Here is a 27,978-nt window from a genome sequence, read left to right as displayed (position 1 = left end):
GTTATAGAGATATGAAATTACCTATATCGTGATAGAAGATTTTGGCCATATCGCCCAGCCCTACATTATCTAATGCTACTTTTGGTGAATTTAGGAGAAATCTATAGATGCAAACAGACAAAATTTAGTGAAATAAACACCTAAATGTGTATTTTTGATGTTTTATTTCCACTAGTCTGATAGAAAACATGTTACAAAATAGCACAAAATCTCAAAATTGATCAGTGCATGATGAATAATTTTTTTGCCTGGGGTGTCTCACCTTCAAATTTAGTTTCAGACTTTGCAAAACACATTACAGTTCTATAATGCCTTCCTGATTTTCCCATGCAGGATGCACTGAGGGTTGAATAAGTAGTTTAGGAAATCAGCCGGGGAGTGTTGCGGTTTTGCAGATAGTGTTGAAAGAAAAGACTGTGTTGCATGATCTATAAGCCATGAGCCTGATTTGTGTGTGTGTGTGGAGCGCAAACACAACCCTGGTTGGGGAAACATGCAGCGAGCGCACACACACACAACACATGCTCCCACACAGACGCGCATAAATCAAACGGAGCTACCAGCACATTTCGGTGATTCCTGCACACAAGCGGAGACACACTCTCTATTTCCATCTCTCCCACACCCCCGCACGCTGACACACAAGCGGAGCTCGTCCTGAGGGAGATGAAGAGGCAGAGCGGAGGCACGCTCTCTGCCATAGAGGAGCAAAAAGCCCCGGGGGCAGATAGGAGTAGAAAGCAGGATGAAGGATCTCCCCTCCAGTGATCCACAGCAACAAAGGCGATTTGAGAGACTGCTGCTTTGGCACCCGGCATAATTAGTTTCAGATAACAATGTCACTAGCCTATGCCACAGAAAAAGAAAAAAAGAAGAAGAAAAAAACCTCCACCTGGGACAAACTGCCAAGATTTTATTTGTTTTCCTACAATTTAGATTTAATTGCTATCACTTGTCTAATTGCGAACATAAGGAATATTTGAGCGTCATATTCCACTTGACCTGAAGAGTTCACACACGGTGCCGATCAGCTGCCTTTGATAAGTCACATGTGATTACTTTCCCCCTCGCCCTCTGGGATCGTGACATCATGAGCAATAAAGTGATATTAATGTCTTTTTAGAGGAAATGAAAGAGACTTGCCCTGCTGTAAACCATGAGTGAGCAGGTGATGATTTGCTGGGTTGTCATAGACCCAATTTGTCACATGCATGCATGCCTTTGGGTTACAACAAACACTGGGGTGTAAGCACAACACACGAGAGCCAGATGCGACCTGATGTTGCATGTCTACAAGTGACGACAGGCGCAGAAACAATAGATCGGAACGGATGATTATGTGGAAAAACAATCTTCCTGTAGTTATCCCGTCTGGTTTTTATGACTCTTACAAGCTGTAAAACCAGACGACTAGTGAGAAGTTAAACAAACGTGGCTTTTTGTTTTATTTTATTAAGTTTTCATTGTGCCTGTCACACTGGAATGGCTGGACTATGTGTCACTTCACGCTGGTGCAGCGAGAGACAAAGTGTTCCCATAATACGGTGAGGCAGCAGCATATGTGCTTAATGTGACACGGGATGCTAAATGTGTTGAGGGACGGCGTAAAGAAAACAAGTCCTCGTACCTAAATGGCACGTTTGTTCGTGAGTGTTTCCTGGTCTGCATGCCCCCGCTATGGTTGGTCTCATTAAGGTTAACATTGTGGTTGTGGTTATCCTCCACTCTGACCTCCTGGTGGTATAACCGTATCACGCCACTTCCACCTTTTCTACTTAAATAACCATTATTCTCGCAACCGCAAGAGCTCGCTTGATGGGAAAGCATAAACATAGTAAACAAACAACTAATGCTGTTGTTTTTCTGGTGAGGATTTGCAGGAGTGATGATCCCATAGCCAGTGTATGATGACGATAGACACGCTCCCAGTTTGGAGAAGCAGACAGGAGTTACCGCAAGGAAGCAAAGCAATGTACTGCTGTGGACGGGGCCGGCACCAAAACGTATTTTAGACACCTAAAAGAAAGACCCACCTAAAAAATTTGAAATCACTTTAAATGTACGCTATGTTTAGAATATTTACGGCGGTTTACTTTGCTGTTAGACAGCTTTACAGTGCAACAGTCTATGTTTCCAATGGGGAACTGAAGTCATTATTTATGCTCTTGCCAAAACAACCAGACTTCTTTGAAAAAAACAGTAATTTTACCTCGGGAGTTGCTGGTCTACCGCTGCCTCGATCGGTTAGTTTGTTTGTGTTATTGTGTGAATTTGGTTAGTTTGGATACACCAAAGTCACATACAAGCACAAACAAGTCACATAATAGCACAAACAAACTAACCCAACAAGGCAGCGGTAGACCAGCAACCCCCCGTGTTCTTTGAGGTAAAATTAAAGTTTTTTTCAATGGAGTCTGGTGGATTTGGCGAGACTATAGATGGATACAACGGCTTCAGTTCCCCGTCGGAAAGGGCTGTCTGACAGCAAAGTAGAGCATTGAAAATATTCTAAATATAGCGTACACTTAAACTGATATTGACTTTTTTTAGGTGTCTAAAATTCGTTTTACTGCTGACCCCGTCCACAGCAGTACATTGATTTGCGTCTGTGCGGTAACTCCTGTCTGCTTCTCCAAACTGGAGGCGTGCCGACCGTCATCTACTATAGGTAATACACTGACTATGGATAAATACCTCATACAACCTCGCTTCAAAACACCCAAACTATCCCTTTAATATATGTGAGGTACTGTATACATTTCATTTCAAAATACACGACAGCATGACCTTTGTGTCAGTGGACCAGTGTACCTTTTGTACTTTGACAAACTGAAACACTACATCATGTATTTGTTTTGACTGTAACTAGCATACCTGTGTATCTCCGTAAACGCTGCATCATTATCTTCACACTTAATCAAAGATTACTGTTGCACTCCTGTCCTAATTCCAATTATCTTATCCATTGTTGGGGTGGTATTCATCATCCAGTCTCTGTAATTGGGATCCTGTGGAGTCATCCATCATGCTGACGTTGCTCAGAGATGACACTTTATTGATTTCACGGGGCACGCCTGGGCTTAACCGCATCAATCTCTAGGTGACAGTCATCGCAATAATTGCGTGCCACCGCTACTAATGGCCACGCTGTTTGACCATCACGCTGACCAATTAACCACGCAGGTGTAAAGAATCACAATGAGGCTGTTGTGGGAAGTTGAAACGGGGATAAAGCTGCTTTCTCTGTGTGTATGAGAAGCTTTAATTTTTGCTTTTTCAACACCGTTTGCTTTGCCAAAGACCACATTTTTTTTGCCTTGTCGTGCCGGAGTGAGCGTTGGTCTAAGAGACAGGGGCGCCACCGAGCTGCAGGCTAGCTCGCTACTGAACATGGCAGCTTATATGAATAAAGTCAAAACCATCTGCCTTGACTTTTCCTGCTCTTTCTCCCCCCACCCTGCCTCCTCTTCCTCCCTCCCTCCTTGAGCTGAAATCATTGGCTGGCATGCTCTAACGGCTCTGTTCATGACATGCTTCGTGAAGACTGGGAGTTGCATTGAGCTCAGGGTAAGCAGGGGGAATTCTGCTTCTCTGCTCTACTTGGCACTGGCCTGCAACACTGCCTGATGTCAGACAGATCACAGCCAGGAAGACTGGCCCTCTTCCCTCGCGCCTGGAAAAAGAATGTTACAAAGACCGAGACAAGATTTTTTGGCTTTGGGGGGGTTTGCACTATTGTAGGTTTTCATGCACATGCTCCCGCTTTTTCCACACGGCGCTGGGTTCTTGCCACTCGCCACATAAAAGGCGAAGGGGACCGTTATTACTGCCACATTGCCTCACGGGTCTCTCCGTCGAAATGTAACGTACTAATTGGAGCTCCTCGATTAGTTTTTTTTTTTACGAGAAACGTATTTCTTTGATGATGATTTCATCTGCTCTAAATGTTTATATTTACATCTGTTCTGAATAACTTTTCCGTTACAGAGCCGGGGCTTACAAGTGCGAATGCACCAGAGGCCTCTAATGCCCAGCTCCTCATTTATCATAGTTAACTGTAGGATTTGTCCAGAAGTCCCTGATTAGGTTGTCTGAGTTTAATGAGACATATCGGAGCCTGTGACTTGGAAATCGCTGCACATTGATCCAGCTTGTATCCCAGCAATGGTAATGGAGGCCGCGGTGTCAATGTACCGGTCATAGCGAGTCAATTAAGGATATTCACTCCAAAAAAAGGAAGCTAATGTACTTTTTAAAATACTTCGCCACAGAATGTGTAAGCGCTAACCTTTTCTTTGCTCAATTATACTCATGGCCTGGTTGGATACCTTATCAAGAGAAAAGGGGGAGTCCCGCGGAGCGTGAAGTTGAAAACCCATTTGTGACTACTGACTGAAAAATGTGCTGTTTTATATTCGGCCAAATAGAACAGATCCTTGGTGCCTACAGTAGGGAAAACATTGTCTGTCTCTCTCTGACAATAAAATTTTTCTTTCTCCTCTTGGCCTGTCACATAATCGATTCAAGGTTTTGTTGGTCCCCCAAGATTTGTTCAAAAGTGTCCCGGGCAGCATAAACGGCCCTCTCCCCCGCTGAGAATACGTTTTTATGGCCTGTGCGTGACTACGACTGAGCTCTCGATACGTCTTTTTTGTTTTGTTATTGCCATAATCGCATCACAAGCTTTCAGTACGAGACGAAGATGACGAGATGCGGTGTCATCATCGATAAAAACAGCTCTTACATTAGCATGTAAAAGCTGTTTATATGCCGTAAAGGACTTTTTCCTTCTAGGTCATATGCAGCACTCACCTACAAAATGAGACCTCCCGTTCTCTGGTGATTGATTAGGCACCGACTCCAATTCATCAAGCCTGTTGCAATTAATATATCTCACACGCCGCAACATTTACTCACACAAAAGCAGAGCAAACACTAGCAATGAAGACCACATGTGAGAGAATCATGGAATTTGTTGTGAAATCACTAAAGAGATTAATTTTCCGAGGTCGGCGCGGTTGCATTTTCTCAATTAGAGCGTCCGCGACCGTGTTTGTGTTTGAATAGTAAGCCTTGACATTTATTTTTGCATGCGAATATATTCCATTTAGATAAGACTTTGCGTAAATCCCGGTGTTATTTCCCTATACAAAGACAGACGGAAGAGGCTGGCAATGTTGAGCGGAGATACAACAGAAACAATATGATAATTCAATGCAGGGAGAACAGAAGTGGCATTTAGTAGCTGGCATTCAGGATTAGCTTGAAGTGACTTCATTGTCTTTCTGTCTGCGTTGTCAAATCTACTGACAGCCGAATCTGACTCCTTCCACCAAATTAATATATTTTCTTTCAAAAAGTTGTCGTTCTCAGCCAGGAGACAGCACGTCAAGACGTAAACAGAACTGTAATTATAGGTGTTGTACCTGTCTGACTGATGCAGAGAAGTTATAGCAAATATTGCTCTGTCAGAGTTTTAAGACGAGTTCGTGCAGCAGCAGCACAAATCTCCGTGATATTTACCTCCTGTTGTGTCACACATGCCGTCATTATGTGGTTGTTTGGGTGTCAGGCTGCCTACACTCAGGACAGGTTCTGCAGCATTAACAGCAAAAACGTGGCGTCTTCTTGTTGACTCCCTGTCAGTCAGACGGAGCCCTGCTGGAGACCTGTCCCGTCCCGTAGATAATGCATTTTAAATGGGGGGCGCGACCCCCCGTCCCCTTCCTTCCCCCACGTCTCATTAACTTCCCACCGATTGATAAACAGTGGGCTGCTGCTGCCATGCAGGGCGGGTGGCTTGTAGAATTAGACACATGATGTAGTTGGCTGGCGCTTCATTGTTCGGCTTACAGGTGGAGGGTTTTCTGTACATCTGTGTTTTTATGCGCTCAGTGATGCAAATGATACTCCTGTATGGTGTTTTCTTACACGTGTGAAGTGTAGATAGCAACTCTTATTTGTGTGGTTTATCATCATCTAGCCCATTAAAGGACGGGTTCACAATTTTTTAAGCCTCTTTAATCAATAGCCAGGTGTCCGTATGAACATTGGAACAGGTTTTGCCTTCTGTTCATTCTCACCATTAAATTCCTTCCTAATCCGCTTTCAGTGTAAGCGATGGGGGACATACTTTCCTCATTATGCACTAGGGTTAACCGCCGTTGCCAGGAAACAGTCTAATCTTGGCACGCATTGCAATATGCTATGGAGCTACTAACCATGTGAGTTAGCAGCCTAGGAATGATAGTGACAAACCAAGTCAGTTGCAATATCAATGGATTGATAAAATAGGCTAGGCTACCAACCAGAGAATGGTAGTGTAGTGAGAAACCTCACTGCTGGCCTCTAATTTACTACTGTTGGCAGTGGTGTAGTGGTCGTTGATGAGGTGGGTGTACTACTAGGTATATGGGTAGAGGAAGTGTGTATACTCTCCTATATATTCCAATGGCTTTTTGGCTGATAGGTGGGTATATTGTAAACCACCAGAAAAAGAGGTGGGTATACTAAATATACCCGCATATACCCTCCACTACACCTGGACTGTTGGTCCATTGGTGACTAGATCAGTCATCTGTTTGATACAGACAGAAAGGCCAGAGGTGGCCATGACTGTAAGCAGAAAATTGGAGTACAAGTAGCAAAGAAGTAAAGGAATATTAGTCCTCTTCTTCTACCAATGCTAACAATGCCAATAATGATATTATCATGGTATGCATATGGAATGACTGGAACTGATCTGGGCTCACCTCACTCAGGTGGACTAAGGTACAGTTTCTTTGTTCCATTTTGCAGACCCACTAATAGGGATGTCATGAGAGATGATATTTCGCTACCAAATTGATGCCAATATCTGAAAATGCGACGATACTCGTTTTTCTACAGTACCGCAGGTATGGGGGATCAGGGCTCAAGACGAACGTAATCCTGGAGACAATAGAACATTTCCCTGATAATGCTACATTACGAACAATAAATCCCTTGGCTAAATAACGGAGCGAACATACGGAGGTTTCATTATGATGCGTTCAAGCTCTATTCAGTAAAATGAGTATTGGGCGAAGGAAAATTATTACTAGTATAATTAGTTAGGGATTAATAATACATTTGCAAAAAACAGTATGCAAACGCTAAAATGTTGAGGTACATGGGATGTATTGTTTGGTTAAAGTTTTTTAACGTGGTATCGAATTTGTATCGAGAATCGTGGAATTTAACTAGTATTGGTATCAAATGGTCTATTTCTGGTGTCGTGACATCCCTACCCACTAAGGTGTGGTTTCTTGGTTCCATGTTGCCGACACATGGATGTCTTTTATACCGACCTCTCCCTGAGTGTTACAGGCTATCAGGGAGGCAGACACACACACACACACACACACACACTCACATACACTCACCACACTGGATTGTCTGTTGTGGGCAGATGTTGAGGTTATGTGTCCGACTGAGAGTGCAGACCTAATTAAGACTGAAGAAACACATCATTTTATTTGGCTCTCTCTACTTTTTGGCCTCGCTTTGATCCGATGATTATTACCAGCTCTTTGGCTCTGCAGAGGAGTGGAGGGCGGGGAAGCATTGTGTCTCATGCTGACAGCTCCCAAACAAAATAACCCCCCTCCCCAGGTTGTTACAGCTGACACTCCCAGCTGGGTTGTCAGCGGTGAGGTCAGTAAGAGAATCCAGCTGCCCGCTGAGGTTTGTTCCTCTGCTGCGGATTAGCACCAGCCGACCATCTGCCGGTGTCCTGTAGTGTAATACTGTACATGCACTCGCTGGATGTGCGATACATGGACACTCTCGTCCTCGCTTGTACAAATTATGAACACACATGCTCATGTTGTAATAATCAACCCAGGAGGGGTCCTCATAGCTTGTTTTGGATCTCTGCTCATTTGTTGATCCTCTTTTCCCCCGCTGAGTGTCCTTCCCTCCGCCAGACTGTTCTCACTAACCCCGGTATAGGTGAAGAGAAGGGCAGCCATCATTGTAGAAAGGCTGTGACAGTAAAGATTTTTTATTTTTTAATAGCAGTGACAGGTCAGCACAGTCGTTATGTGGTGTACTCAACCAAAAATCTATCTTTTGAGTGTCAAATAATAAATCGCCCCCCTCCCCCTGTGGGGTTGAAAAGTCTACAGGATGCTCCGAAAAGGTTCTTAGAGGACAGCCGCTGTAGTAGACTCTGATATAAAACCGTTGCAACGGATTCCTTTGGTGACCCGGAGCCACAGCACAACTGAAAAGCATTAAAATCTGCTGGATGTTCAGTATGAACACTCATAGTTTCTCCAAAACATAATAAAAGTAGCGGAACGATTGTGGGCGAGACAGACATAAAGGCATTTCCTTTGGGGGACAAAATATTGAAGGTTCATTCTTGACCGTGGAAACAACAGCTTGACGAATAAATTCTCAACACAAGGTCCAACTTACTTGTTGTTTGTGGTCATGTGATAACTAAACCATCTCCATGACAACTTAGCAAAAAAAGAAGGCGATGAGATGTGGTTTGAAGCTTTGTAATCAACAAGTGGGACTTTGTTTGGAGAATTTTTGTTTAAAAATACCAGTAAGTATTTATTTTTATTTTCCTAGCGTGTATGTCTCATATGACGAATTGCTATTTTTACAAATTGGGTCAGCTGTAGCTCAGTGTGTTTAACCACAAGGTCGGCGGTTCGATCCCCGGGTCCTAAAATACTTAGGGTGGGTTGAATGCAGAGGTCAAAATACATGTATAAACCTGTATGTATTTGACGAACGTGATAAAGGTTTAAGTTTACCATGATAGTTACGTATAGTAATGTAACATTGATGCGGGTACAGCACAACTGTCTAAAAATCAGGACAAGCATGGTAAAAACGTTTACCTTGGTGACCGTATTAATGACATGTAGGAACTCTATGTAGCCGTTTCTTCTTTTACCATATTTGATTTAATAATTTAATAATTCCTTTATTTAAAACTTTGCTGACAAGAAATGCTCTAAGTTCCACATCTTTATATTCAGAAAACCAGTGGTGTGGAGTCGAGTCAAATGACTTGGACTCGAGTCACAAATTTGTTCACTTTGGACTCAACTTGACAAAATGTAAAAACAGCTTGCAACTCGACTCAGACTTTCACATTTTCACTTGAAAATACTGGCGTCCCCCAAGCCCAAAGATTAAAAAGTATGTTCTTTCAAAAGTGTGTCCACAAAGATGATCAACTGCCCGGTAACGGAGATAAATCCGACAGCGTCAGGGATGATTGGTTTGTTTATTTTTCGAGAGATCCTTTATAGATTTGTTCGTGAATCAAGAGGATTTACTCGTGGGAAATAACGGAACTGAACAAACTGAACAGAGATCCTTTATTTGTTTGGGAAGAGGATTTACTTGTGGGGGGAAAAACTGAACTTGCTGAATCCCCAAAAAGTGGTGTTTTTTTGTTTAACTCTGGATTCTTTTTTTTGGTAAATATTTTTGGGACTTGCATTTGATTATCTTACACTTAATGCCCCAGATCCAATTTGTTTGAACCAATACAATACAATATCCAATTAAGTTGCAGGAGGAAACCATGAAGAACTAACGTTATGTTACTCAGCGCCAGTTACTCTGTTGTTAAAATGGCATTACGACTTGTCTAGGACTCGAAAACTCGAAAGTTTATGACTTGGGACTTGAGTGCAAAAACTTGAGACTTACTTGTGACTTGCAAAAAACAATGACTTGGTCCCACCTCTGCAGAAGACATACTTCAACACACCCAGGAGTCGTCTCTCACTGACATCATGTTGACTACAGGGAGCTGTTGCTTCACAGTAAAAGCCTTACAGTACAGTGGTCGGCCAGTGGAAAGCTTTAATTGTGATGCAGTGATAACAAAATTGAGTTTGCCATGATAGAGATAAATGAGCGGGCAGAAGGTGCCCTATTACCAAGGTATTGCTGTTATCTTCCCAGCCCTACATGCTACTGACCCCTGAATTTATGCTGCTCTTTCAGCAATTCTTACAGAAAGAAAGAGAGAGCAGCGCCTCCGTTTGCCTGCAGCACAGATTCTCTGTGTTGATTTATTGTGCTTTCTTGATATAAACCGGATCACTTGGTAACCTCAGAGAGTCACGTTGTACTGTTATTGATTCCCGTCTGTAACTAAAAATGATTTCTTCACTGACCACACTATTATGTCCACCTGCTCATTACTTGCCATTGTCTGCAATGTGTAAGCTATTAACTGCTCTAGCGTATCACATGGAATGAGTTATGGATTGATATTGAATGCTTCTTCCTGGTGCACGCACGTGGTGTGAAAGTGGCTTAATAGAAAACGTCATAGATTTCTTTTCTTGAAGCCTTCAGCTGCTCAATTCAATTTATACTCTTCTGAGGCAGAGTTACCTTTTCAATCACATCAGACTGTTTATCATCCATGCGAGTCTGGTTTAAGACATTGTGATTGATTTTTCAGGATGACGCCCCTTAGGGTCACTTCTGAGCGTCTGTTGTCTTTGTTTGTTCTTTCTAGGGGACTGTTCGCGAGCAACTATACAGAAACTCATTACCTGGAAGATGGCATTGCGGTCACAGGCTTTCACAACTTCACGGTATGTTAACAACCTCTTATTGTCTGTTTTTTTTTTTTTTTTTATGAAGGCTGATTTATCGACGACCCTGCAGCTCTTATGAGTGTCGGGCTTCTGTGGATCTCTTCTTCTTCTTGTCGGGTTTGTTGTGCTCCCCCTTGTTAGGGTCAGCGAGGAAGTAAAGAAAATTTGATGTCGCAGTTAGACCCACTTTTAAAACCACCTGGAATTGGGTAGTCTTGCGCATAAAGAAACCTGTATAGGTGAGTGGGCCCATTTTCGTTCTCTGCCAGCACAGATTCATATTTGATGAAATAAAAGGGGGGCAGAGGTCAGAGAACAGATTTCATTTTCGGGAAGTCTTTTATAATGGATAAACTTCAAACCATCCCAGAAAATGGTTTATAAGAAAATATTAAACAAGTGAACATCTAAGTGCACTTCAGAATTCACACTGACTGAAATATTCAGCACCTATAATCACGTTTATGTGTCTTGTACTTGTTAAATTGAGATGGCACTTCTATCTAAAATACATCTGTTAAAGGATAACTTTGGTATTTTTCAACCTGGACCACTATCTCCCCATGTTTTTGTGTCTAAGTGACTAATGGGGACAACACTTTTTGAAATTGGTCCAGTATTGAGGGAGAACGCTGCAGATGGCAACCGTAACATGAGCTGTAATGTAATCATTTGGGGCAAGCTGGTACCGTCAGTTTACGTCAACATTATACAATACATATACAACATTATGGAAAGGACCCTACAGAGAAATAAAATGTGGACGGTGGAAAGGTGAGTGAGAGTGCAGAGATGACTGCTGGTGTTGTCAGAGTTTGTTGTGTTGGAGTACAGAAAGCACAGCTTAGTGTTATCTAAAAGATGTTCAATGTCATGGCTGAATATTTAGACGATTTCGCCAACATGGAGGCAATGCGACATTTCAGAGTGAGGCTTCTCAGAGCAAAACACACAATAACAAACAGACATGACCAAGAAAAAGGTAAGAAAACCGTTTCATTTCTCTGTAGGTTCCTTTCCATAATGTTGTCAGACACTGCTAATAACAATCTGAGCCTGTCAGTGGCAAAAACAAGGACTTTTAGAGGATGTAAACTGACGGGGCCAGTGTTGTCCCCATTAGTCACTTAGAGGTTGAAAACTACAGAGGTTATCCTTTAAATCCCTCAAATGACTTGTAATTTTTCCAGCCCAATCTCATGGGAAGGCGTATAAATAGCACAACATTACAAGGACATTCCACGTGTCATAAGAACGCATTTTTGCATTTTCGCATGTTATTTGTACGCCTCTTTTCATGTATCATTTTTACGCCATGCGTAACGGCTGCAGTTAAGTTGAGGCAACAAAACCACTTAGTTAGGTTTAAGATACTTAAAATAAGTACGTAATCTAGTAAAATACGTACAGAAACAACGTAACAGAAGCACAAAAAACATGCCACAAAACATCACAAAAAATTATGTAACAAACGTCACTAACGTAACTTCAAAAAAATTCAACAACACAGTCTTTAACACCAGTCTCCTGGTCGAAAGTCCTGTGTTTGTTGGACCCATCAACCTCCCCTTCCGCCCAGCATTAACAGTCTTTCTCACTTTTTATTCTACGTCACTAGATCTGAGCGTAGCATATTTACATGGATGCATTTACTTTGCAGTCAGTACAGATTACATGGCGTACAAATGACACGGCAAAAGCAAGAACGGCGTTCTTATTGCATGCAAAATGACTTGCGAATTACCGTGTCATTCATACGCCTTTTTAGTGCAACCGGGCATGCATTCTCCAGTATTTTGAGTCAAAGAGAAGTACATCGTTTACTACCACAACTCCAACAGGGTGCAGTGTCAGCTTTTATACTTTATAACTTACAAATATATCCTCTTTTTTGCAGTTTATGAGTTAATTACTTCATAAATGATACGTCCTGAGTTGTATTTTCTCCAACCGTTCAATGCTGGGGTTTGGTCTTCTCATAATTTCTTGTGATTTGCTTCAGTGTTGTGATACATTTTCCTCATCTACATTAAGCTCAGCTGTTCTGCTTTCAAATACAATGGATCCATAAATATCCCTCTACTGAAGGATTTTTATTTAGAGGTTGAGAAACAGCAAGACTATTAGGCAACTATGTGTACAGTATCCTGTGATGAATGAGTATGATGAACAGTTTCTATGCATCAAAGCGTCCACCTGCTTGCCTGATTTCAGTGATTTGATCATCTGCAGTTTGGAAAGCAATTAAACGTGTAATTTATGTTCAGATACCCGGAAAGCATAATAATAGACATCCTGTGAGGTCTGCGTACAAAAACGCCTGGCCTACTTATGCCGAAATCCACAAAGGAGGAGATTAATATAATTCAATAATGGCCGGCCCACGCAGTGAAATGAACAATATTTTCCACTCGAGACTGCTGTGAGACCAGAGCTGGACCCTCATTGGCTGGGCTCGGCCAGCTCATCACAATTACTGCCATTCCAGAGCGTAAAGACAATGGAGGAGTTGTAGCGGGTCAGACTTCGAGACACTGAGAGGTGCATTAACGGACGGTTAGATGGATTTATTAACGGGTGTAGGGCTTCTGCAACTGGCTGTTTTCATTATCAAGATTCATTGATTAATCATTAAGTCTTTAGAATATTTGAGGATGATGAAAAATTACCATCACAATTTCCCAGAGCCTGAGATGATGCCTCCATATTGCTTCTTTTGTTCGATAAAATATTCCAATGAAAGTTATGTAAAACGAAGGAGAGCAGCAAATCCTCACATTTGAGAAGCTTGAACCAGCAAATGTGTGGCATTGTTGCCTCATGTTTGCATCAACTGACTTCCTAGTGATTTTCTGTCTAATCACATAAGTTGATTAGTCGACTAATTAGGGCTGAAACGATTCCTCGAGAAACTTGAGTGACTCGATTACTATAAATCTCTTTGTTTAACCCCCCTGCGCCTTGTCCACACCAACTCTGGGGCCGCTAATCAACTGATTGAATTGAACAACAAATCTGTGTGATAATCGGCAGGAGAAGAGCTAGTTAACGTTAGCTGTTGGCGTTGGGCAGCACAGTCCTGCTTGGTTAAATAGCGGAGCTAACAGCCAATGTTAACGGAGGTTCCATTGAGTTACATTATGATGCTTTCAAGCTCTATTCATTCATTCAATTTTTTTATTTTTTTTTTATTTTAATTAGAATAATTACATTACCGTTTCTCGTAGGAATATTGTAAAAATGAATATTAGGCAAAGATAAATTATAACTTTATCATGATGTGTTCAAATGTAAGCTTGTAAAATGTAGTTTTACAAGCAGTTGTTTGAATGAAATGTTTTCACAGAAATATACAATAGATATGAGAGAGGGACTTGTTTAATTTCCTAACACTAGCTCTAAGCAGCTTATCTTTATCATTAGAACTACTAATGCCAAGATTTTTTTTTAATCGAAGCAAATATTTCATAATTAATTTCCTAATAACTTGAATTGTGTGTTTTTATGCAAATAACCACTATAGATGAGTCTGAACCCTTGAAACCTACAATGTAATATGGCACTTAAACGCACTAAATGGGTTTAGCTTTGACAGATAATATTATGGTATGCAAGTTAAGCAATACAAATTTAGATTTTTCTAAAAGGGAAAGCAGTTTTTTATCCAATTACTCAATAAATTGATGGAATAATCAGTAGAATACTCAATTACTAAAATAATCCATAGCTGCAGCCCTATGACTAATTCATTCTGCTCTCGATGGATGGGTGGATTAAACATTGAATGCATGGACCAGAGGATCACTGCCAGTATCTACCTGCTCAGTGGTTCTTACCAGCTTGGAAACTAACGGACATCTTTGGACCTCCGTACCTCCTCTCATTCCTCTCTCATGACCACAGCCTGCTCATCATGGGAGGGTCTACTTTACTGGAAACGGCCAGATCTTTTGAGACTGATCCCTGGTTAATTTATTTGTCCTGCCGGCAGGGAGGAGACTGATATAGTGATCTGGGCAAGGGATCTGGAGGGTTCAGTGGTGTGTCAAAGACAAGGTACTGCTGGGAGCGACTCCAGCGTGAGTCAGCCCTCCCTCGGTTCCCTCTGCTCTGTTTTACATCCTCTCCCTTTCTCACTAAAGTCCACATACAATACAATAAATGAGTGCCATGTGCTGAAACAAAAGCCATCTACTGGGAATATGAATCACCAGCATGGATATTAAAGAGTTAACTTAGAATAACAAATGCATAGTTATGATAAACAATGTTCACACCCGGGGTTGCCTCCCACAATAATCTGGGTATTAGTTATTAATCTTTCTTATTCCAGATATGGAGGCGTAAGCACTTCCCTGGTCTCGTTACTCTCTGCAGAAACCTTAGAAACCAAAAGTCTATTCATATCCTTTATATCGATGCATCACAGTCATGATCTCATCAAAGAAACATGAGGTGGTAGCATTAACTCGGCACACTAAATCCAGCCCTGCTCCTCCTCGCTACATGAGAATTTCATATTTCATGTAATGTGCTGTCCTTTCTTTGCACCTTTTTACCTCGCCAGAATGGATGGTTCTCTTTCAGTGCACCTCTATAGAGATATGGAAAGAGGCCAAACAGACAAAGGCTTTCAAGGCTTTTGGTCCAGTTCTTGAATGTCCTCTAAAGAAGATATTGTTTCTTGGGCAGTAGGTTTGGGTTCCAATAGCCAAATCCAATTTTCAACCCTGTCTCCAAAGAATTATGCTATAAATATGCTACGTAACTGCTTTTTTAAAATACGTTTCAGATGAAATATAAGTGCTGCATGGATCATGTTTACTGGTAACATGTTTTCCAGTCCAATTTGCTTTTATTAGTAGTATTTGAGCATTATTATTTGTTTGGAGACAGCATTGGCATTTTAAATGTGGCTCCGATTTGGTAAAAAACCATGGACAACTGAACGCATCTGAACAAGGGGGGGCCATAAGGCGCGAGGAGGGGTTGCGGGCATATGTATTGAAACATAGGCCTATATTACTAGTGTATGAGTAACATTAGAGAACACTTTTTTAGGCCGACACCCAGGCCAGGCGCCAGGAAGAAGTGACTGAGGGGGCAATTTTTTTCATAAAACAAAATTCATTGATTTAACCATGTAATAGCCTCAGAAACAGCAACAGCATAAGGCTACTGTTTTAAAATCAAAGAATACATTTATTAATCAGAGCACTCACATAAGAATGAAGCACTATCAGAGCACTAAATATATTTTGAATTTTAGAACGATGGTGCTAGAAACGGCTGTTTGTGACTTTCAGGTCTCTCTCTCTTTACAACCATGAAAAGCAAACAGGCTAAGAAGCTGAACTAAGAAATCGCACTCTCATCTATCGATCGTTCCGCTCCGTTTCAGCACCACATTAACACACACACCCTCTATACACAACAAGCAGAGCTGTTTTTGGTTCTGTGATAGGTAAATGTCAAATTGCATAACAGCAGTCAGTGGGAATGGGTGGCGGCGACCAGTATGGTTTGGCTCGTTTAAAGTATAGGCTACAAGTTTTGAGAAAAAACACAGATACAATTCTTTTATTCATAAAAATGTTATATCAGACTCCAAAAGTTACCAGGTTTGTTATGTCTAACAAAATGAATATTACCTTTTGTTCTTTGTAAGTTCTCAATTGATTTTTTTGGAGCAGCAGAACATCTGTATTATCACCGTTTAAAGTTGTTATGGCAAATGTATTAGCAAACACTTGCCTAGTTACACATCCAGAGCAGACATGGAGCAACATTAGCATTCCTTTGGAGTCATGTTTCTGGCAATCGCAACGAATGTAAGTCCAGTAATCACTCATCTGTTAGCTCTGATTTGGCCTGCTGCTAAATGTTTCTGCTGTTTTGCTGCTATATATGGCTGGAAACAACGCTGGTGAGAGCGTTACACTGAACCAAAAAAGTAAAGTTGTGGGACGTAAAACCAAAACGAATGAAACCTGAATGATGCTAAAACACACGGAGTCAGGTGAGAGTTACCTCCACCATGGAGGTTATGTTTTCCATTCAGTTTGTCTATTTGTTAGCAGGATTATGAAAAAACTACTGGCCTGATTTCCATGAAACTGGTTGGAAGGGTGTATCATGGGCTGAGGAAGAAACCAATACATTTTGGAGCAGATCCACAAATGATTTTTCACTTTCATTGCGAGATAGGGCATTATAAGCGGCTCCTTTCACATTAAACATTCAGATATAGTCATTTGATCCATTGTTTATGGAAATATTATTACTATAAATGCTGTGATACATTGCATTGGATAATTGTTGTGCAATTCTCTATGTATATTGTATTTGTCCCTATCAAATAAACATGAAATGAAATGGTGCAGCTTTAAATATTAAATTATTCATAACTCGTTACAAAGCAAGGATCCCCTTTAACACCAGAAACTCATTCAGACGCTAAACATGCAGAATCAGCAGCTGCTCGAGGTCAGCCGCCTTGAAGGAGGCCGGACGTTGAAATTTACTGCCTGCACTATATATTTAGAGGAAGAGGGGTGGAAAACTCACATTTCCTTGTTTTCCTGAGCAGGGTGGCTGAAGTGCCGTTGGTTAGACCTCACCTGAGCGAGGCCGTCTGTAACTAACTGTAGCAGACGGGCTGTTTTCACTCTAAACCAGACGCTTCTTCCCCGCCCTCTCGCTGCCGGGCCTGGTTCAATAAACATGAACTTCATTCACTTGTGTTACTCCCTGCTGCAGCTTGACAGGTGGTCCATGAAGGCGGGTACCTGGGAACACAGCAGCACGCACAGATTTCCCGCCATCATCATCAAGCTGTGGTGATGAGCGTGAATGGCTGCTGCTAACTCTGCAAAAAGAACCAATTCCCCCAGAGTTATTTGCTCATATTTCACAGTGATCAGCTTGTTGAACTGTGCTTAAGCCTAAAGACATGTTTACTGTCGCACTGGTCCCATTCCTCTTGTCTCGGAGTTTGAATTACTTAAGTCTTTTTTGTCTGTGCTCCCTCAGGCAAACTGCTACTACCACGGCGAGGTGGAGGGTCACGTCAACTCGGACGTCAGCCTCAGTACCTGTGCTGGTGTCAAGTAAGTGTGTCTGACACTTTTTCATTTCCCAAAGCAAATACTTGCTGTGAGTTTTTCCTGTACCAGAGGGGATTATTACAGCCATCTCTGGTGCTCACTTTCGGCTTAACCTCCAAATAAAGTGGTTGCTAAACTGTTGGCTGGTTTACAACCTCTCTGATCAATTATTTTGGTGAGCAGAGTGTCATAAAAAAACATTAAAATGGTCATCAAAGCTATGAAAATCAGATCCAGGTTGTAACAGTCTGACTCGAGGCCAAGTCATAAGTCTCAAGTGTAGAAATTCGAGGAACTGCATGTCAACAGAACTCCGTAAGTAATGAATTTTGGTACAGTAGTGCCTTGAGATGACACCCTGTGTATAGTGTTGAAAAGCAGTAAACTTGACATATTGTGAGGCTTTAGACAAGTGAGCAGTTCAAGTGTTGGAAAACGCTCTGTTTGCAGATGTCAAACAGAAGTAATGTTTGCAGTGATATCATTGGACACCATCAGGAATGTGTTCACACACCAGCCAAACGTCTACACCCTCCGGTGGGGGGTGATTGTGAAGCCCCTTTGCTCGTTGCCCTTGGTCTTAATATTTATTTATTCCAGTTTTTCTGCAACCTGTCTGCACAACAAGAGACGCACACAAGTTTTATGACAGAGAGCAACACATTGCCTGGCTCACTGAGACAAATTGTTCTTGGTTTGGGTTGGCAGTGCTCAGGCTTTTTTGGAGGGGGGGGTTAGTGTGAGTGCATGTGGTTGTGGATATTGCGCAAGGTGTGTGAGAAAATCTCACAGTTTATCCAGACTCACTTTAAATCACAGAGGCCACTGTTAAAACATGGGAAAAGTTAGGAAAGAGGAAACAATGGAAAACAAATCTGATATGTTTCAGTGCAATTTCCAGGATTTTGCATTTTTGGAAAAATGAATAGAATATAACCTTGCCTAACCTCTCCGTTTGTCTGCAGGGGTTTCATAACTCTTGAAGGCAAATCCTTTGTACTGGAACCATCTGCTGATCACTCCGATGGGACTCACTGGATCTACGCAGCTGAACACCTCCATTTTGCTCCTGGCACCTGTGGCCACGATTTCAACATATCCTACCCCATTGAACATGCAGACGGCAGTCCGTTCAGGGCGTTTAACACGAGGGTAAGGATCATTAAACTGTCTGCATTTCATCCCCACCAAAGTATATATCTACAAGATCTCCAACTTCTTATCTCTTCTGTCTCTGTTTTAAAGTATCTTTTTGCGTTCATTACTAAGTTGAGAGATGACAAAGGGTGGAAGAGATGGGGAACGACATGCAACGAAGGTTTCCAACCAGATTTGAACAAGGGAAGTTGCAGCTTGTGATCGGCACCTTAACCTCTAGGCCACCAGGGAGCCCCCTGTTTTTCTGTTTTTAACAAATCACCAAAGTTTGCTACTCAGACGAAACGTTCTCTCAGGTAGTACAAAGAGAAAAAGATCATTTAAAAGCCTTTACTGTAAGCAGTTCAGCCACTTTTGACCACCAGGCCTTCAACAGGTCAAATTAATCAAACCTGGACTGCGGTCGAATAGTCTTTCTTTGCTTAGGAAGCTTCCTAACTGAGAGAAATGACCCAGAAGTGGCAGCCATGACAAGAGCTAATCAAATTCTCTAAATGCTAAGGAAAGGTGCTTCAATGTTTCCTTTCTTTTCTCCTTTAGCATGAGAAAAACTGGACCATCTTTTACGAAAGGAAAGGAAATAATGCCGCCCCACAACATTAAAAGTGATGCATCATTCGGCCGTCAATAACATCCGCCGTTGCTGTTTAAATTGTACACTTTGGATAAGTTGAAAACGTTCTTCTTAAGAGGTGTGCTTCTGTTTTGGACAGGAATGCTTACTTTAATTGTACAGCATTGAGTTTGTCACTGTACTCATTTTCTGTGGCATAAAGTTGCTTTAAAGGAGCAGTGTGTAGGATCTGGCGGTATCTAGGGAACTACGGTGGCCGACGCAAAAACATGAATGGCCCTATCTAGAGCCATTTGTAACAGGAGCGTAGGTCATTTTGAGCAGAGCCGACACGTACAGTGTGTGCGTGTGTGTGTGTGTACGTTGGAAGTGAGTGGTGAAGCAAGAGAGAGAGAGCGGCGGTGACAGGAGCAGGAGGAACCTTATCGACTCCGGCCTAAGCAGGAACGGTTAACACATTGGTTTGTCCGTTCTGGGCTACTGTAGAAACACAGTGGCTGGCTACGTGGAGAAAACCTGTTCCGCCTGTAGATATAAACGGCTCATTCTAAGATAACGAAAACACAACTTTTAGCATTTAGCTCAAGGCACAGCTTCATCGAGCTGTAAGTACAGTGAAAGACTCCTACCTTAATATTCTGATATTGTGGTAAATTACAGGGTGTCTCCTCACAGCAACTTTTAATCAACAGGCTGGAGTGTTTGCATACTCTTCCTAGTGGTGAAATTCTGTTTACTTCCCGTGTGTAATCCATTTGTTTTTATTATTTCAACCCTTTTGGCGTTTTTTTAACCATTAGGACGCCTGACTAAATGAAGGCTTTCAACATGCCTTTTCTCCTCCTTGCTCAACACAGTCGTGCTGAAGATTTCTTTTTTTCTTTTTTTCAATTACCAGTTTTGTAGTCTCCGGAGCATTTAAAACTAATTGAGCCCTTTGATTCTGCTTTTCTTTGTGTTTGCCACTCAAATGTTGTGTTGTTGATGTTTTATTCATACCGCGCTCTGAAAAGGATGTGAAGCAGAAATTCTCGTATCTACCAGCCACGGTGAAAAAATAAGTCTTTCTTATTGTCGCTTGTATTTGGATTCCGCCTGCGTGCGATATAAAAGATTTCTCACTTTAACCTCCTTTAAAAGATCATTTGCAATGTAGATATTGGTAAGTGGCCTGTTATATATTTTAGAAGCTACTACTTTTTGAATTATTCACTCATCCATCTGATCCAACAGCGTCCATTAGCGAAGCGGCGTGTACGGAGAGCCGGGGCTTGATAAACGCCCGTGGAAAGTGCGTTGGCTGTTAAGTGACACCATTTTGCTCTGAAAGCGAGATCAGACTGGAGGTTTGTACATCATGCCTTCAACAGGATCCGTCCATCCTGATAGCTTTTTCAGAAACCCCACCATGTATCCTCACACCGTGCACTCAACTCCTCACCACCCCATTGAGCAGAGGGATGAATCATAAAGGCCATGGTCACGGGGAGTGTCTATCTTCAGAGGGAATGGGGCTTTAAAGATGATGAGCACTGATAAGTGGAAAACACCGACTCCAGTGATCTCTATCTGACTGGTGAAGGATGGCAGGAGTGAACGAACACGGCTGATTTATCCGGTCAATAGAAAAGAGACGCGCAGATAGGCCGGTGTAAAAGATGAAACAGATGTTCAAGGACCCACAACGAGGACACACATACCATAATTGTGATGCAGCATAAATGTGAGGGACTTTCCTTAAAACAGATTTTTTATTGTAGAAAAAGATTGAGTGTGTTTTCAGGACGCAGGCCAGACATATGGCTGCGCTGGCTAAAAACATCATGCCCTTTAACATTGTTCATTTTTAGTTATTCATGCTGTTTTTCTGATGATTCCTGTTGATGATTATAGTACTGGCTTCGACAGCAAGAGGGCTGCAAAAAAGATTCAGCACAAGTGAAGAAATCCTGACAACAGCACAATGAAACAGAAACAGAGGAGGGAATAAGATAACAAAAAGAAGATTCATATTTATAATTTATACCAGTGTGACGAAATATTGTTTAATTCTTATTCATAAGAGGTTTTTCTCGGTGTACTTTAATATGTTTTATCTGATCACAATGTCCCCTTTTATTTGTTTGAAATACTACGTCCCTAAACCTCCTAACGCGGCAAGAGTTTGAAGGGAAAACATCTCTGCTAAGTGAAGACAGATGGGGTTTATAAGGGAGGCGGTCATACACGGTAATCCCACAGGTGATTAAAGACAGATAATTTAGTGAAGGGTATTTTCAAAAAGTGTCACTTGTAACCAGAGGACTTGTTGGTAGCGTAGTGCAGTGATTCTCAAAGTGGGGTCTGTGGCACTCTGTCAGGGGGTCCGCGAAATACTTTGCTATAAAATATATAATTTGAGAAAGTTTGAGAACCCCTGGAATAGAGAAGGTACTCTAAAAAGTGAGAATATAAAGTCTGGTTTTGCGGTACGGAGCGAGCTCACCTCGGCGTGTTCCACAAGGGCGGCGAGGTGTGCTGTTGCTGCTTTGATAAGCCACGATGTGCCCTGCTTGAGGGTCTAAAGATAAAGAGGCGTGTTGGCAGAGCGCCCCTGGATGATGAGAGTCAGATGGGGTAGAGAAGGGGGAGAGAGAGATATGATGGCTAGCTGACAGGAGCTGCACGTCAACAACACGAGTTCCTGCGAGTCTCTATCGCTGTCCAAGATGTCAAAAAGCTGCCGAACACGACATGAACCGTAATGGCATTTTGAGTAGTTTGTTGTGTCGTTCATGGCTGAAACAGATTAATGGAGCAGAAGTTACAGATCATTTCTGAAGTGGACTGTATGGATTGAAAGAAGAGTTGGATGCCGGCCTACATTGTGGACTGTGAAGGGAATCTAATCACAAACTCCATTATACAGTTTTCATCTTCACCCACACCTGAGCCAGCTCCATTTGCTTAATGAAGGCGATGAGGCGAGGTGCTTGAAAGCTCGCCGGCTAGTAAGCTGGCCTTTGTTCTTTAATTCTCTTCACCATATTGTAAAAGAATAGTGGCCTCTTTCTTCACCGTAATTCTCTGATATTGAAGCAGCAGTGAGGGAAGAAGACGGGGAATATTTTGTTCTTGTTTGCCATTTGTGTGAAGGTGAAACTTTTAAATTAGGGGGTGGTTGAAAATCTTTGAAGCTATATTATACACACTTTTATTCACAGAAACCAATATATTCCATTTTCCAGTGGTAGTTTCAGTTTTATACATTTCTCGAAATGGGTGAGTACCGGCCCACTCACTTCTACATTTTACTGTAGCGTGACTTTTTCTTGCGCACCGGCATTTCTCACAAGCTGCCAGTACTCTTTTATGCTCTCTCCATATCAGGCCGATTCATAGTGGCAGGGTTTCTCTGTGAACAAATATAATTAGTGAAACATTATTTAAAAGTAGGGTTATCAGTCGATTAAAAATTTTAATCGTGATTAATCACATGATTGTCCATAGTTAGTCGCAAGTTAATCACACATTTTTTATCTGTTCAAAATGTACCTTAAAGTGAGATTTGTCAACTATTTAATAATCTTATCAACATGGGAGTGGGCTAATATGCTTGCTTTATGCAAATGTATGTGTATGTTTATTATTGGAAATGAATTAACAACACAAAACAATGATAAATATTGTCCAGAAACCCTCACAGGTACTGCAGTTAGTATAAAAAATATGCTCAAATCATAACATGGCAAACTGCAGCCCAACAGGCAACAACAGCTGTCAGAGTGTCAGTGTGCTGACTTGACTATGACTTGCCCCAAACTGCATGTGATTATCATAAAGTGGGCATGTCTGTAAAGGGGAGACTCGTGGGTACCCATAGAACCCATTTTCATTCACATATCTTGAGGTCAGAGGTCAAGGGACCCCTTTGAAAATGGCTTTGCCAGTTTTTCCTCGCCAAAATTTAGCTTAAGTTTGGAGCGTTATTTAGCCTCCTTCACAACAAGCTAGTATGACATGGTTGGTACCAATGGATTTGTTAGGTTTTCTAGTTTCATATGATGCCAGTATCTTCACTGTAGCTTTAAAACAGACCCATAAACCCAATATCTCCCAGTATCTTTTATTCACTATAGAAATTCAGAATGGAATAATGATTGCTGATACTGGCCGATACACACGCCAACATATGAATAAGTGGAATACTGGCACTTATATGTTTTTCCACGTCAAGCACTGGTTAGATTTACGCCTACCTGCAACTCATTGGATTCTATCTGAGAACAGGGATGCTCTTCATCGCTCCGTTGATTGAACATACAGTAGTGTTCATCTGTGTGTCGTCGCTGAGTTGATTGAACGTGGTGCTCATGTGTGTGTGTCTCCTGTCCGGGGGCCTCCCAGAGACTTGGTAATCACCATAGGGTGCATTGAGAGCACACTTGCCCATCCTGGCTTATCTATGGAGGAGGCTGATAAGAGCAGAGAGGATCCAGGCTGCCAGGCCAGCACGGATAAAGAGGCTCAGGTTGAAAGTGGGCCATAGTGTGAAGGCAGAACACAGCCAGCAGGATAGTATAGGATCTGTGTGTGTGTGTGTGTGCAAAGACTGAGCTTGTGTGTGTATGTGTGTGTGTGCAGGTGAGACAGACCCTACTGTAGCTCGTGCTGTGAAAGTGAGTTGCTGCCAACACACAGCAGAAGAGAAGCATCTGCTCCGTGGCCAGAGGTTGTATTTGTCTCGGTTTGGAAGAGCCCCAAAACAATACTCCATTCTCTCTCTTCTACTTTTTTTCCTATACATTTTTTCAATTGTTTCAAATTTTTTTGAACAATTTTATTATTATTTATTCACTTTTTTAGTACTTTTATTTTTAGCCATGCTAGCGGCATACCTCTAGGGAATGGCAATGTCAGTCTGGTTGTCAGTTTGAGAGCTTGATTTCATGGAATCAAACATCTCCCACCTGTTTAGTTTAATCCTGTTTTTTTTGTGGTTTTGATTTGAGACATATGGTCGACACGTGTCTTAAAGTAATATGGTATTGTTATTGGTTTGTCATCTTTGCGCAGTTGTTCAGACGTAAAAGCCCATTCTGATCCGCTGGACATTGCTGCGTTTCTCCGGGATCAGTTGAACCGATGTGGCCTGCTTCACGGTTATAATAAGATGATGCATCTGTGATGCATTCAGGCTGGCTACGTGGTGTTTCAAGAGGCAATCAGGCAAATACGCCTCAGTTGCACTCACTTCATTCATAAGTTTCTCAGTGCTGGATTGAACTAAACAGGCCGTACTGCTGCTTGCAGCATTTTGATGTATCTCGTTAATTCAGAAAAACAGGGCAAATATATTTTCTCAAGTGAATGCTTTACGCTTCTGAAGGTTTATAACCACATGCTTGCAAAACTAATGATATTTCCATCAACCTCTGCTGTACTTTGTGATTAGTGCTAATTAGCAAATGCGAGCACACTAGTATGCTAAACTCAGATGGTTAACAAGAAAATCATTACACCTGCTTGGCATCAGCATGTTAGTATTGTCATTGTGAACATGTTAGCATTCAACTCAAAGCACTGCTGTGTCTAAGAACAGCCTCAGAGAGACACTAGCATGGCTGTTATTTGTATTATTGTTTTTCATTTGACATGTGATACACATCTTCCAAGTCTGTGACAATCTTTGACCACACCAAAAGAGATAAATATACAACAAATGAGATATGTAAACTCTGGATTTTGAGTGTGAACTGGTTTGCTTCTATTTAGACGCATGCTCACTCAGCCCTGTCTCCTGAAAATGACATTCCCATGCAACGAAACTGCATTGTGAATAACGTTTCAAGGGAACCGTATTTTGTTTTTGACGTATCACAAATACATTTTAATGATACTCTGTGGAAGTTCACGTATGGAGGAGGTCGGGGTGATGGATGGGTCAAACAAAACAAACAGGATTTTCACCCAGGAGACCACCGTGTCCCATGTGAAACTAAAAGTCAACGTTATTTTGATTTATGTCCGTAGTTTAATAATATGACAAATGTAGTCATTTTAAGCCAAACTATGATGTTTTTTATTAAACCTAATCAAGTAGCTTTGTTCCCTAAACCTAACAAAGTAGTTTTGTTGTGTTTTTTGTTTTGTTTTGTTTCAATTTACAACGTTAACCACGTGTTTTAAACTACTTAAAACAGGTAAAAACTGCGTCCGTAATCTGGGAGAATTTACATTTTCCTTGAAACATAATTGAGAATGTTTAGTTGTATGGAAACGTCATTTTATAGGAGACAGGGTTGGCGCACTAGCCCATACTCCACTTTCTAAGTGTGCTGGTAGAATTGTCGTGAAATTGTCACATGAATCAATACTGAACATATCACATGCTCTTTAGATTTTGGGAAGAAAAAGCAGGAGACAGTGTTTAATACTGTATGCTGCCGACGGTGCAGGCAGCATTGTCCGAAAACTGTGATTTATTAGTTAATAAGCTGGTTCCTGTAGGAGTGTTATCGGAGGTACGTGTGACCTTAGCGGCTCTTATTGGGTCAGACGTGAAGTGCAGCCGATCGCTTTGTGCTGATTCCGCCGCCTTTTGTTTCGAGTGCAGTTCGGGTGAAAAGCCATATTGAGTGGCCACCTGCTAAATTTAGGCTGCCCTTTCCAGAAAGCTGCGGTTAAGTGTCTCCTCCTAAATTAATGTCCTTCTTCTTCTCTCTCCTCCTCATCTCTCTTCATCTCTCGGTTTATCACTTTGTCATTACCACCCTCTATTTCCTCTCCCATTTACTGCTCCTCATTGCCTCCTCACCACCTATTCCCTGTCCGCCTCCCCCCTTTTGCAGCATAAACGCCACGTCCAGACTACGACCAAGTACGTGGAGCTGATCATCGTGGCTGACAACAGAGAGGTAAGATGAGGTCTCGACCTTTTCACCCTCTGCTGCCGTATCCCACAGGAAAGGAGCTCAGAGGTCACATTAGGTGCCCCTCTATCCCCTCGAGACGTAGATAAGATGGCTCCACCGCTCCCTTTTAGTCGCCTCTGAATTAGTGTTAAGATCTTAAAGAGGGCAAACAGAAGAAAGTGTTTCTGACATGAGCCATAAAGGTCAAAGTCACGTGCTTTAGAGCCACAGAAAGTGGATAAACGCTGGATATACGACAAGGTGGTTGAGGTTATCTCTTTAGCCGAAGCTCCGCCGAGGAGCTCTTTGATGATAGCAACTGCAGCAGAAGCGCCAGTGGAATTAACACGACGCCCTGTGATAACATTTTTTTAGAGCCGACGCACTGTTGATATGTCCCAAATAATGCCTTTGATGGAAAATAAACATTCAAGAGGGTGGATCAGTTCTTTTTCTCCTTGCTTTATTCTACCCCGCTTGTGTTGTTCAGTTTCAGAAGCAAGGCAAGGACATGGAGAAGGTCAAGCAGCGGCTGGCTGAGATCGCCAATTACGTGGACAAGGTAACAATCAAATCAGCAGAGGGGATGTGGTGTGGGCGTGTGATTTATTAGAGGTCACATCAAGCCCGCTGAGAATTAACCGAGTCGCTAGCAGAGGCTGATTGGATTATGAGTGGATGATCAATTCCATAACTCGCCGGAGAAATGTTGTGAAGAGGCCGCGGTAATAAAACGTGCCGTGGGTGGCGGTTTAATAAAACAGGAGCGGAACATAATTTATTCATGTGGAAAGTCCTACACTGATTAATGTTTAAGGATTTGTTCAGAGACCTTCATCATTTTTAAGTGACTATTTGTGTAGGATTTGTGTTTTAATAGGTAATGTACATTGAAGAGAGTAACAGGAATGTTCTCCCTACCTCCCCTTCGACCTTCAGTTCTACAGGGCTCTGAATATCCGCGTGGCTCTGGTGGGCCTGGAGGTCTGGAGTGATGTGGACAAGTGCCCCATCACACAGGATCCCTTCACCACCTTGCATGAGTTCCTAGACTGGAGGAAGGTCAAACTGCTGCCCCAGAAGCCTCATGACAACGCCCAGCTAATCAGGTACATCTGCTGCTGCAGCATTCACATGTAATAAAATTGTTTTCGAGGGGTCTTTGGGGTTTTATTTACTCAGAATATGATATTTTGTGGCATTTTATGGTAATAGAGCTATTGTTCTTATTTTGACCTACCCTCAAAGGTACCCTGCAGTGTGCATTTTTCATAACGAACAGACACGGTTTTGTTTCACCAAAACAAAACAAAAAATGTGATTTCCTACCTCATAAAACCTTTGCAAAAACCCTTTCTGAATCCGTTTAGCCATTTGCATGCTGTGAAAGCCTCATGAGATGCTGACAAAATGCTAAGAAAATGCACATCTTTCTCTAAAACAAATATTGTATCTTGGTTATAATAACAATGTGTGTAAAGTTTATTATCAAGTACAGATGTAGATACCAGTTCGCCTGTGAATGTGGACAGAAAAACTCAAACGTTAGCGTTGAAATGCCAACCTAACGCCAGCATCCACTACACACTTGCATTACAACCGTCTTCCAGTCATCAACATTTTGCTCTACAGCACCACTA

The 27,978-nt window shown here is 41.9% G+C and overlaps 1 protein-coding gene across 1 annotated transcript in view; it reads left to right on the top strand.

Annotated features, from left to right (window-relative positions):
- LOC119479738 (disintegrin and metalloproteinase domain-containing protein 12-like) overlaps positions 1-27,978 on the top strand; it is a 94,230-nt gene that overhangs the window by 37,284 nt on the left and 28,968 nt on the right. The window contains exons 5-10 of the mRNA XM_037755650.1: positions 10,526-10,604; positions 17,640-17,716; positions 18,679-18,865; positions 26,276-26,341; positions 26,829-26,900; positions 27,278-27,447. Of these exons, the coding sequence (XP_037611578.1) occupies positions 10,526-10,604; positions 17,640-17,716; positions 18,679-18,865; positions 26,276-26,341; positions 26,829-26,900; positions 27,278-27,447 (651 nt within the window). The remainder of the gene's footprint in view (positions 1-10,525; positions 10,605-17,639; positions 17,717-18,678; positions 18,866-26,275; positions 26,342-26,828; positions 26,901-27,277; positions 27,448-27,978) is intronic.

Source organism: Sebastes umbrosus, chromosome 20 (assembly GCF_015220745.1).
Source record: "Sebastes umbrosus isolate fSebUmb1 chromosome 20, fSebUmb1.pri, whole genome shotgun sequence".
NCBI classification, from domain to species: Eukaryota; Metazoa; Chordata; class Actinopteri; order Perciformes; family Sebastidae; genus Sebastes; species Sebastes umbrosus.
The sequence above is the reverse complement of the archived record's forward strand: the minus strand, read 5'-3'. Positions and strand labels throughout refer to the sequence as shown.